Raw genomic sequence first — 12,532 nt, 5'->3', positions numbered from 1 at the left:
GGATTGCTTAAGACTCTCATATACCATTAATCTCAATGGTATAGCTGACTCCTGGAGTAGGGTGTCTAGCCGCGATTAAACACGTTCATCACTCCCACCATCCATTAAAAAAATACCTTTCTTGTACCTAAAGAAGGACATAGAAGCCTCTATACTAGTGCAATCTATGTCAATCCTCTGGGAAGGAACGACACCTTCCATTTTTGGTCCATACAGTGCCGACGTGCCGGATTCATGAACACGAGCGAACTCGGCCTTTAATGAAACCGAAGTCATAAACAAACACAGTGTAATAAACGTGAGAGTAGAACTAGGTCAGATATAATTGTGTCGAGTAAATGTTGATATCCAGGTCGTTACGATTTCTGAGCTGTGCCGGGCCATGGTGATCCCCGTGCGCGGCACGCATGACACGGATTGGTTTCAGTCGTGGAGTAAGGCTTAGCGCAAGCATTAGTAACGTGTGGTTGTTTAAACGGTTTATCTGTTTGCTGATATGCACGCGCACAGAGGTCTTCTTATTAGGCATTAAATGTACCGTGCTCCTTCAGAAGACTGGCAAATATGGTTCTTTGCACTTTACCCAATTTTTTCTCGTATTATACCTGCAACTGCAGCGCAGATAAGGCAGTCGTAAATCTGTGATGAAAGCGTGTCCCAAATTGCTCCGCACTGTCAATCATTGGTAGATTCTCCGTTACCAAGCAAATTAAATGCAACCTCGATCCAAAATTGTGTGCGCGCCAACTAATTTACCACCGACTGGGTAATATTGGCCTAGTGTGGCTTAAAAAATTACCAAACAGAGTTATACCTGCAAGGAAACAAGAACAAGACCACACAGGACATAAGACTTTAAGCAGTTAAGCACGACAACCGGCCCTAACGTCTTGCCATCAGCAGATCGCTCAGAGTCCAATTTGTCGTCTCCTAAATTGCCACATGTAGACCTAGTTTGGAGAGGCAAATACAGATGGTGCGGGCAATGCTCTAGTTAATTCCAAGCTAAACACAGTTCCGTCCGCGGAAAAAAAAGGCTTGACCCACTGAGACGATGATAGGGACGTCACGAAGACGTGAATGTCTCAGGAAATGCATATTGTACAACGACCCCTCCCTGTGTAGAATGATGTATGGGATAAATGATTTGCAAACAGAGACAGATCGTGATGTTGACAGCAATTCCAGATTTCCGCGTTATACACCACTTACGGAGCCGAAACTGAGCGTGGCTGCGGTCATCTTGCGATCGATTCCCGACGATATTATATTCGTTCCGCCAAATGGCAGTGATATATCTGGCGGGCAAGAGGGCTTGGAAAGACGAGACGGGGGACGTGAGGTAAAAACAGGCCAGAACTATTATGGGAACGCAGCTTAAAGTTGAAGACCTAATTTAGCAAATATTACCGCTTTCAGGCAAGCAACTCACTGTAAAAAGTGACTCCATGTCATGCACGTGAATCGAACATGTTCATGCACGTGAAGTGTCAACGTTGGGTAAAACACACGCCTGAGGTTAAGCCGACTGTCACCCCGGGTGGTTCGAGTACACCATACATAACTGGCAACCTCCTAACACCTCACGCACTTGAGCTTCACTTTTGTGTTGTTGCAAATACAACCTCAACTGCCTCAGTTTCCTGTCAGAGCCTCAAGTTTTCATGATTTTGGGACAAAAATGTGCTAGTGCTCAGGTGCATGGGGTGCAGTCAGTTTTTACATTGCTATATCATGGGAAAAGAGGTAATACCAAACTTTACAAGACTTTGTTCAGTGTTTTTGGCAAAAACGAGTAAATCAGCTGATCCAAGGGGGAAATGCATGCCTGCGCTTTGGAGACACCCCGAAGTGGTGTATTATGTTCCAATTTTATGAGGTATGTTCAGTAGATGACTGGTTACCGAATAGCATACTAAAGAACGATGAACCACTGAATAATCAGACGTTACGTACATGCCGAACTAAAATAACCAAAAACACAAGACCGTTTTTTTTCCAATCTGGCGTCCCCCGCGTACATATTTTCATGCATGCTACTGAGCTGTTCCTCAGCGATCATGTACATTCTCAGTGCTGGAAACGGATGCTTGACACAGATTATTAAAATCTGGAATGTTATCTCTCGTCATCATGATAAAACATTCCAGTCTGTCAGAATGATGGGCCTTTTCCTTCTGATAACATGACCAAAGCGAAAATCTAAAATAAACGAATGGGCTAAAAAATGTCATCATCGCAATTTTGTCATGGACACCAGCGGGAGATTCGTGCTAAAGGATTATAGTATAAGTCAACCAATACCGTAGGTATTTATAGGTCAACCCATGTAGGATAGCAGCTTACTCGGTTGGTAATGTTCTAGAATATAAGATACCGAAGTAAGCCTCTCCGTCATCCGTCCCATATGCATCCGGAAACTATTCGGATATGTTTGCAGCACCATTAGTACTCTCACAGGTGTGCATTGCGAGATTATGATCTGGTGTACCGCGTGTGTCGACGAGGTGACGTACGCACGCGTGCGTGGACGATTACACGAAGAGAAATCTACGATAAACCGACTTGTGCTGGATTAGATACAGGGTTTTACAAATACCCAGAATAATCTATTTCAAATATTTATGGCATTGTTCCTTACTGATTACATCATCGTTAGAAGTTTTAAAACACACTTGCGTTTTCTTCTTTTTTTAATCATGTCAAAGGCGAGGCAACCCGATTACAACATGAAATGTCTGTTGACATTCATAGCAAAGAAGAGTGCATGGGAAAACGTTAATAAAAGAAGGCCTATGTGACCCAGCATTGCCGTTTTTGTAAAACTACATGGAAGTGTCAATTCCCACTTCTGGGGCAGAAAATGAGACAAGGTAAAATTGATTGGATTTCGGACAATTAGAGCAGCCTTGCAGAATATTGTCCAGCCCATCCGATATATCACGTTAATTCGGCTGCCTGACAGCGCGAATATTGCGGCGGTTTATGGGTTTTTATTTCATGGGAATCCAGCTATTACGGTAGGCAAATTGTGATCGGCGAGTCACGGGGCTTGATCAAGGCAGAGAGCGTCGCAAGCACGCGTCGTCGGGTGAATTACAGTCTCACGACCCATTTCGGGCCGATCATTTAGGGACAGGAGCCGAGAGCGGCGTTGTTTTCCAATTAACGGACATGATAATGGTCGTTAAACGGCATCCCGCCAAAGCAATCGTCCCAGTCGGGGTTGGCATAGCGACAGCCTTAACAAACGACGCCCCATTTCGCGAGATATTACCCTGTGCACGAGGGAGAAAAAGGGCAATCATTCTACAATTCACCTAGATGTCTGATCGCTCGTGATTAATTTTAAAAACCAGTATGGGACTGCTTTCAGTGTATTTCACCAGGCGGTACTGATCAATCTTGACTAATTCTTGACTCGAGATGGTAAAATTCACAAACGACGGGAGCCAAGGCGTCAATTTACACCCGTCTTCACGTTGCGGTAATGTATACGCCCGAATTGGCGCTACCGTTCCGTAAACATGGACTACGATAAATGGCGACACGTTTGTCGCAGGAGTTTATACTTGTACGACAGCTTGATGTCAAATAAAGTAAACATGGGAATGGAGTGATAACGATAGCTTACATCAGTGGTAAAGCAATCAACTTTTTGATATTGGTACTTTTTCAGCTCGAATATCTTCTAAACCTCTGTCAAAACTAACGTGTTCTTGAACATTGGGACTGGATAATTTGTGTTTTTGGAACTGGAGGTTTCGATCAATCTGAATAGAGTAAACTTAATGTTTTGATTCTAGTCATAACCCTGACAGGATAGAGAACGTTCAGGGTGAAAACGGACACTTTTAGTTCGAACTCGATCGGGCCGACTGTACTGTATAGATCGACACCGGTTGGCAAAAGGCCAACTCCCACCTTGACGTTGGCTAAACTCAACGTCGACAATGGGCCAACTGCAGGCCGAAAGTGGGCCAATTTCGTGTCGACACTGCAGTGCCAGGTCGAAAAGCAGTACTAAAACTTAAGAGAGGACGTTCGATAACATGAATATATAGTAAGTTAATGTATGCGAAGTTGTATGAAATGACGCAAAATAACCCTTCCAATTACACGGCATTGCCAACCATTTCCGATCGGATTTGAACATCTCTATCCGAAGTCCATTTTGGACCATCCTGATCTGACTGCGGCAAATGTGTCTTGTTCATTGTCGTCATTGCACCCCACACTATAAAGGCTTAAACACGTACCACCTCCACGGCTTAGGCCTAAGCCAAACTAAACGACGATGCCAATCCATGAGACGTTTCAGCTACGCGATACTGTCTTGCCCACAGGGCACCAGACTAATTGGCGTTTAGTCACCCAATTACGCGTCATATTAAAGGGAGTATCCCATTGGGAGGTTTCTTTTTTTCCCAAGAGAAACGAACAAATGCCTCTTCGAAAAACTGGGCCCCTAGAGCTTTATGCCGTCTTTTCTCTTGTAAGAAAATTCCTGCTTTGGAAGATCGCAAATCTAATTCATTATTCCATATTAGTCGTATAGGTTGATTGCTTTACTTAATCATGTGAGATAAGACGCCGTTAAGGCCTTGTTGATCAGATTAGGCCTTGTTTGTCGGTGCAAGATGTGAGTGCGTTGAACGGGATATGGACACGAAGTCAGATCCCATTAGAAGGCGAGAGTGTAAGCAGATTGGCTTCGGCGCTGGGATACAGAGAAGAGATGCTGAATAAAATGCTATTTTTTTTTATCTCTGGATAGCTAGATAGGCCTATCGCACGGTTTCAGGCGGAACTCTTGACAATGTTGCACCTAAACTGTGACTCTTCCTTAACTTGGAAATTTCGAAAAATCCCCCATTGGCGTAACCATGCCTTGTGTTGAGGTCAATGACCTGTAATACCTAACAACAAACAAACAACTTGAGGGGGCTTTGCCGTCCAAATAGAAAGTCAGCGTACGGGCTCAAGGAACTGCTACTGAGCAATTCCACTAAATGCCACAGTGACTGAATGAAATAGGTTAACCTAAGTCGAACGAGTTTCAGAGTTTAAAAAAAATGTGCGACCGTCACGTCAATTAATAAATTTTTATCCAGCATATAAATTCTGATATAAATCTTTCTGTGTGCGTGGAGGTATAGGCCTACTGATTGGACGCAATATCTCCTATCTGCACATGCAGTTGCGATGCCGGACTATCTTTAACCTCAATATATCAGATGAAGATGTTACATGTTGTGCTCTTTGCACGTAGCACGATAGCCAAATATTTACCATCATTTTGGACGGGCATGCCTACCGACTATGTATCCAATACCACGTAAAACGAACTGGAGATGATTATCAGTATAAACCTGTCAGTATTAACAGGAGCATTCTATCTTACTTTGTGATAGTAATATGCTTTCAGTTGCTTAGCAGTGGTGGAGCATTAAATTCGATTTTTTTCCCACTCGTGATCGAAACTTTGAAATTTTCAGGAAGATTTTACAGAACCGTGTGAAGGACATTTTTGTACCCAACGGACGAAGAATAAACATTAGTTTTCTTGGTCCCATAATTATTCAGTTATAAAAATACAGTGACGTTGTGTTTAATGTGTGTAAAACAGTGCCAAGCATTTTTCCACGTGCGATTTTTTTTTCGAGGTTACAATACTTAAATTCTATCGATCCATATCCACAAAAGAAAATGTTTTGAACAAAAAAGTGTCAAATGCTAGCTTGCGGGGCAAGCTATCTTGGAGAAAGTCAGACAAAGATATTCGTTCTTGATAAGATTTGGAACGTATTAAGAATAACAATTTTAACATACGTTAAAGTTTGAGCTAAATTTAGCTACAGTCTTCAGTCGTACTAATCTATTTTGTCATAGTGAATATACTGAATAACATGATAAAGACAAGATGTGGAAAGTCATGCAAGGATGTTTTCTAAGGTACAACTTACGAGTGCAAAGAGCCTGGCCTAACATTGCCATTATGCATCGGGCAGATTGTCAGTTGAATAGAGCGGCGTTCGAACTGCAAATCAACTGTACCAGTCTTGGAGCCCTGCTCATATGCGAGACTCTTGGGCTCGTGTGGTCATGGTGCCGCTGCGTCCAGTGCTCCCAGGTTGAGAGTTCTCCGAGCTCTTAGGCCGGGGCCGGCACTTGGCCGGCAGGAAGGCGATCTGGAAGGCCTCCCTGTACCGACTACTGAACACCGTGTATATGATGGGGTTGACGATGGAGTTGAGATAGGAGAGGACCCGTGCGATGTAAACCACGACCTGACGGACGTCTAAGTCCAGGATGAACTCGCCCTCACGGAACATTGCGATCAGGCTGAAGAGGGACATGATCTCGAAGGGGGCCAGGAGGGCAAAGAGAGCTACCCCGTTGATGACAAGCATCCGGGCGACCTGGTTGCGCGTGGACGAGTCTCTGCTTTTGCGATGGTTGGACTGCTGTGTCCGACGGATCGACTGGTCTAAGCCATGGATGATTCTATAGTAAAGAAAGGTGTTGGCGATCAGGGAGACAAAGAACGGGACAGTCTGCGTCGCGTAGGTGAACTTGTCCGCCCAGGGGAAGGCCACACCGCAAAACATTCGCCTGTCGGGCCAGTCGGTGTACTTGGGAGACGAGGGCCAAGTGATACAATCGTACGACTCCACGCCGTAGCTGACTAGAAGCGACGCGGCCAAGATGCCAGAGACAGTCGTGGAGAGGACCACGCTGGCCAGGACCATGAGCTTGCTATCCCTTCGCTTGTGGGGGCGACACACGCCGTTAAACCGCTCCCAGGACACCAGGGTGATGAAGAACAGTGAGGCGAAGTAGGAGGTGTTGACCATGAACTGGTTGAGCCGGCAGCCGGCCAGTCCCAGCGGGTTGTCGTCCCCGACGATGGGAGACCTGACGTAGCACCAGAGTCTGCTGCCGATGGCGAACACTAGGAATATAATGTCGGCGACGGATAGGCCCACTAGGTAGCAGTTAGTCACGGTATGCATACGGGGAATTCGGAGAACCACGTATATGAAAGCTGCATTGTCTAGGACCCCTACCACCATTACGATAGGTAGAAACACCGTCAGGAAGAAGATATCAATCTGACTATATAAGAAGAACTCCAAGTCCGCACCAGAGGATAAATTTAAGACGAAGTCACACCCGGGTTGGTCCAAGGACTCCAGGTCCGACGGGGCATCCGTGACACTGGCCAGGAGTTCCTTAGTTGCATTGGCGAGGCTCCTGTGGAAGAAAGTCGTTGTCTCCATAGTCTGCGAGGCCGATACGAGCATTCTAACCGCGCAACGGTGTGGCAGCTATGATGTTCAGATACCCACTTTATATTGATTAATCTGCAGGTCGTTCACTATGGAGCTTCCGTTTTTAACCAGCACGTTCTGCTACTGCAGTGAAGTACCCGAGAAGCGATGCTTTGGTAACCCCGCAGTATCGTAAAGTCACATCAAAGCGCAGTCCTGAATTTGCAGTCATCTACAGCACGCCTCAAAATTGTACTCGATCAACTCCATGTACGTCTGTTGCTTGGTGCCGCTGCATATCACCAAGTGCAATCCGAACACAAGACAGCTCACCCTGGCTGATGCTGACACGGTTCGTCTGACGTCGCTGACGAAAGTCCAAACAAGCGCCCTCCGCTCTTTTGAGTGGAATGATCGCATCGCGCCGAATCGCTCAGCGTTTATCGCCGCGGCCCAGCCACGGCTTGCGCCATCATTGGCGGGAAAATGCACTGACGTCAGACGCTCATGAATATGAAGGTGACGCCGCCCAATGGGAGTCCGGGAATCACGGTATTTTCGGGTGACTGTGTTTCACAAATTTCATTCACGTGACAGTAAATACATCCCCCTCATTTTTACAATATTTTCGGCGTTTTCGGTAACTTGTAAGATAAGCTTTATTAGCGATGTGAATCGTAATGGTGTGGTCACACTGTTTGAAATTTATCGTTTAGAAAACACTTCTCTTCCGAAAAAAAGTTCTGCGGGCCCAGTTTAAACAGAAATATCCAGGGAGAAAAATTTGAAATTAAAGTCTAACGTATTATTCCAATCTTGATTTAATATAGTGTTGGTCTCAACTTTTTTCTCCACTAAGAATAAATTAAGACGAATGTTGGAGAGTATTTTACAGTCAGTGGCATCCGTAGAATCGCAAGTAATACCCTTTCTTTCAATTATCTTCTGCGTTACCGACCCTATCTCCTTCTGTTCGTATACCGTATATTGACCTTTTGAATAATTATCTTCACGCCCGCGTACCGAACTTGCCGACATGACATGACACTTTCATCGATCGACATTCTCAAACGACATCTTTTCAAGCCCAATTTTTAAACGAAAAAAAACACAGCTCTCAAGCAATATTTTATGTCTGACTTCATTACCCTGACAACCTTTGATTTTCCAACGTGTAATTCTTTCTCCAGTCGATACATGTCAGCCCATCTAAGGGTGATATTATATTGATTTTTTTGTGAAGGACGCGTTGTTTTTTTACACGAGTGCTCATCTCCTTTCCTCTGTGGCTGACTTAAGCGAAATTGTTGCTTGCTTAGCATGCATCCATGCGTATTGCTTCAATACCAACTTAAGAAATAAAAAAGCTTCCATTATAGACGAGCCAAATGAGTGAGCAAAAAACAGACAAAAGGACTAGAATTGACGTGTCGTGCAATTCTGTTCACAATGCATGTACGCTTGTACGATAATTGATTGGTGTTATTTTGCCTTGACTGAACGTCTCTGCTAATACGGGGTCTTGAGCTCGCGATGGGTTCATTTCAACGCTTACCCATCACATGACCTTGAACTTAACGCTCTTAATCGATTTTGGCAGGGCGCATACTTTGTGCGTAAAGAACATTGAGAGTTCAGCTCCGTTGTTTTCGGTGACATGATTCAATCAGTTATCGCTGAGTTGCTTTCCAAACACTTTAAAAGAGAGATATTACGGATCAGGGTACGAAGAAGAAGTAACCTTTAAAGATTAAAATGAAGTGTTTACTTCAGAAAACAGCACTGAATTACCGTATGGAAGTTACTGTTTATTCGATTGTCATGAAAGGAGGCAATCATTTTCATCGTGAATCTTTTATTTTTTTGTTACTTTTGGTTACTCAATGTGAACGATAAACCGAACATTTCTGTGCAGTCAGCGTCTGGAATCGGCAGGTGCAAAACGCACTCAATTAGTGAGGAAGGAACGCCCGTTCAAAGGTCAAATGTCTGGGAGCATTAATTTCAAACTCGACAACTTGGGCTACTAACGTGATTTTTGCCTTCGAGCAAGGAGTGACATTTTAGCTTGCAACCATCGCGCGAGCGCGTCATGTGTTATTTATTATTTTTATCCACGTTCATTTCGGCTGCTGGAGAACGCAAGATTAGTTTGTCCTGTAACAGTAACTCCTGTTCGGTTGTTTTTGCACCCGGCCAACTGCTGCTACTTTCCGATATCGGTGCTGAGCGATTAGAGCATGTACTGAAAAACAAGGAATTCCAATAGTGGTTTCACAAACGTCTTTTCCCGGACTGACAAAAATTAACATTGTTGCCGTTGGCGAACATTTTGTATGGATTTTTCAGTCTATCGCCGACACATGTCGGCCGGCCACGTACAATTTAATTAAGAGCATGCATACCTTTTATGAAACCTTAAAAGTTATCATGTGTCTATGGGCATTACAGTCAGTATGAATGCAGACCCCACTCCGAAAATCGGTTGGTCCCAGCATTCATTAAAAACTCAACCAAGGTAGAATTTAAGCGCATTTCAAAATAACAGACACTGTTGAACCAACCACACACTAAAACAGAACATTAGATTGTAAACCAAGTCATCACTGAAACAACTCTCAAAGTTCTTCAAAGGTACAACACTTCGGTCTTACTCTGCGCAGTGCAGTACGAAAGCAATCTACTCGTCACTTTTCACGCTTTTAAATGATTATCTGGTGTCTGTGCCGTGAATGATCAAATTAACAAAAAATCCAGGGGATGGGATTTTTGGTGTCATTACACCAGTCAACAGCTTCGCGCGCTAAATGTAACCTACGTCAATGGTGACCCCATACGACAAGTCGATGAAGATGAATATAGTAGCCACTGCAATCTCTTCGGTGGCATCGTCTCACTCCCAAGGTGGCTCATCGGCAGATCGGTTGGTAGAATTTCATTTTCTGCTGGGTGTAATTTCCCACCGGTGTTAAATGACGATAATTGTAAGAACTGTTGAGCGCAGGACCTCGTTCAGCTTCGTGTCTGATTCCAGCGAGGAGGCTCGAGCGAAACACTCAGCCGAAATGAGGCAGAAAGAGACAGTGAGAGAGGGAGGAAGCAAGACGACGGTTGAGTGTCCTTTAAGAAGTTCAATGGCAGAATGGGAGTAGATTCTTGGAGCACCCTTCATGGACCTCAAAGACACCCTCGTGGTCTACACCCCTGTCAGTGAAGCTACACCAGTGCAGTTTAAGTGGGGCAAGGCCGTCCCACTACCCTCAGCGAAGACGCAATTCCGGCAGGTGTGCGAATTGCCAATTAGAGAACTCCCAGATGCAATGGAAATTGGAACGGTCAAGATAGGCACTTGTAAGCCACTCTATAAGGTGTACAGGCCCGCGCGCGCGTTGTTAATTGTTATACGCGTGATACATGTACTTTCTGGTTGTATCCCCAGTGAGAATGAAGTGAACTGCGTGACATCGATTGCACGACTGCTTTGTTTTAAAGAGCCGTGAAACGAATTTCTTTTCGGCCAAAATTCTTAAAGTGCAAGGAGTCCCATTTACCTTAGACTTTCCGTCTTCGGATCACCAATTGTAATTGGTGTTTTACGGCCTTTCTAATTTTATGCTCTTTGTGAATTTCTATGAGCAAAGCAAACATACGTGGCTCCTTATATTTTGCAAAAAAATAAGTAATTTAACAAACCATAAGATAGGATCAAAGAACTGTAAGGTGGAGCAGGTATTTCCACAAAATTAAACTTCAAGATTAATGCTCAGTGTCACCTGAACAGGCGAATCATAAAGGTTAGTATTCATAAATAGTAATCAGTGGTATCTGAGTTCACTTTATCCTGGTTATTTGCTAGCCTTGCTTTATATGTGTATGCCTAATCTAAACTATATCCTATGACCTGCCACCAATGGATTGATAGTGCACGACGTCTGAAGTTAGATTGCTAATACATGTGAAATTACAGAGAGCATATTTCTTGATTCGGCAAAAACATTACAGGAGTATTCAATCTCAGTCCTTTATTAAAGCACTGAATGACTATATATATAACCAATCTAGGGCACCTTAGCGAAATTGACGAGTCCGTTCAACGCGAAAAACATGAGGGTAATTGTATTAAACTTTCTACCGCGCCGAAAATATTGGCCGAGCAGCGCCCGCAGGAAAGGCAATTTAGGATGATGAACAGGAGTAAACGAGATTTAACGATGTTTGACGGGATATTCCCCGCGGCCGACCGACTGGTTTGAATGTCTTCAATTTGTACAAATGAAATTCGGTGAGAGGTAGCGAAACTCCGAAACCACTCTCCGCAAAATTGCAATTTTGAGGGATTTTTTTTTTTTAATTTCTTCTAAGGTTAATTAGGTCTGTCGATTGAGCGGGAGAGGTAATACCCCAAACGAACGCGGGGTTGATTGGGAGATGATGGAGACTGGTTTCCGTCAGACGGAAGCAAAGTGTTTGTCCATGATTTGCGCACGATTGCAAATGAGAAGAGGAGGATCCTGAGAGAGGGGAAGAGTGGGACAGAAGGCCACAAATTGGAGCCCTCAGGCAGCAGTAATGAGGAATGCTCGGGATGCATACGCTAACAAAACAAGGGTAAGAGCAGCGGGTGCTTTGAATACTTGCCCGCGCTTGAAACTGTGTGGAAACTGATGCCTGGTGATGGGGATGGGCGGACGGACAACAGCGAGGGACGTGGAAAAACAGGGAGCTTCTTTTAGCAATCTGGGTTAAAGGTGGAAACCCGATGATGCTTTTATAACAAGTCCAATCAGCGTGCAGAATCTGAGGCATCTGCTACGACATGGGAGCCAGGTTTAAAAAGGGTCAATGAATCCACGCCGTGGGCTGTGGGCGATTGCAGCCAATTTGCTGATTCCGCGTCTATACTATACTTGGCGGGAATGTTTTCACTGTTTGGCGGGAAATTACAAGACGCGGCCAAGCGTCCAAGCGTAGGGGAAGACGAGACGTGTTTGAAACTAGCCAAGCCAACCGAAGTGGCCGCTATCAATGTTACATGGCACTGTAACTTATTTAGTCTGCAGACGGAATGACTAGCGTTAAGTTATCACACAACCCAAGCCCCATTAACACTCAACACACTCATCTTGTATGGACATAAATCTATTTGCCGTAAATGTGCATAAACACATCTCAGGGTAGTCTCTTTCGTCCATCGAAGTCATGGTAATAATTGGCATTGACGATGCCAGCGTGCCACCATGTCTGGCTCCATCACATGG

At 44.4% G+C, this 12,532-nt stretch overlaps 1 protein-coding gene across 1 annotated transcript; it reads right to left on the bottom strand.

The window, feature by feature from the left end:
• Nucleotides 1–5,519: 5,519 nt before the first annotated feature.
• Nucleotides 5,520–7,666, bottom strand: LOC119727116 (neuropeptides capa receptor-like). The gene has a single exon (XM_038198979.1). It carries the CDS (start codon nt 7,305–7,307, stop codon nt 6,075–6,077), a length of 1,233 nt encoding a protein of 410 aa, XP_038054907.1. The 5' UTR covers nt 7,308–7,666; the 3' UTR covers nt 5,520–6,074.
• Between the last annotated feature and the right edge of the window lie 4,866 nt (nt 7,667–12,532).

This window comes from Patiria miniata, unplaced genomic scaffold (assembly GCF_015706575.1).
Source record: "Patiria miniata isolate m_02_andy unplaced genomic scaffold, ASM1570657v1 HiC_scaffold_20, whole genome shotgun sequence".
NCBI classification, from domain to species: Eukaryota; Metazoa; Echinodermata; class Asteroidea; order Valvatida; family Asterinidae; genus Patiria; species Patiria miniata.
Note: the sequence above shows the minus strand (reverse complement) of the source record. Positions and strands in the feature narration are given on the sequence as shown.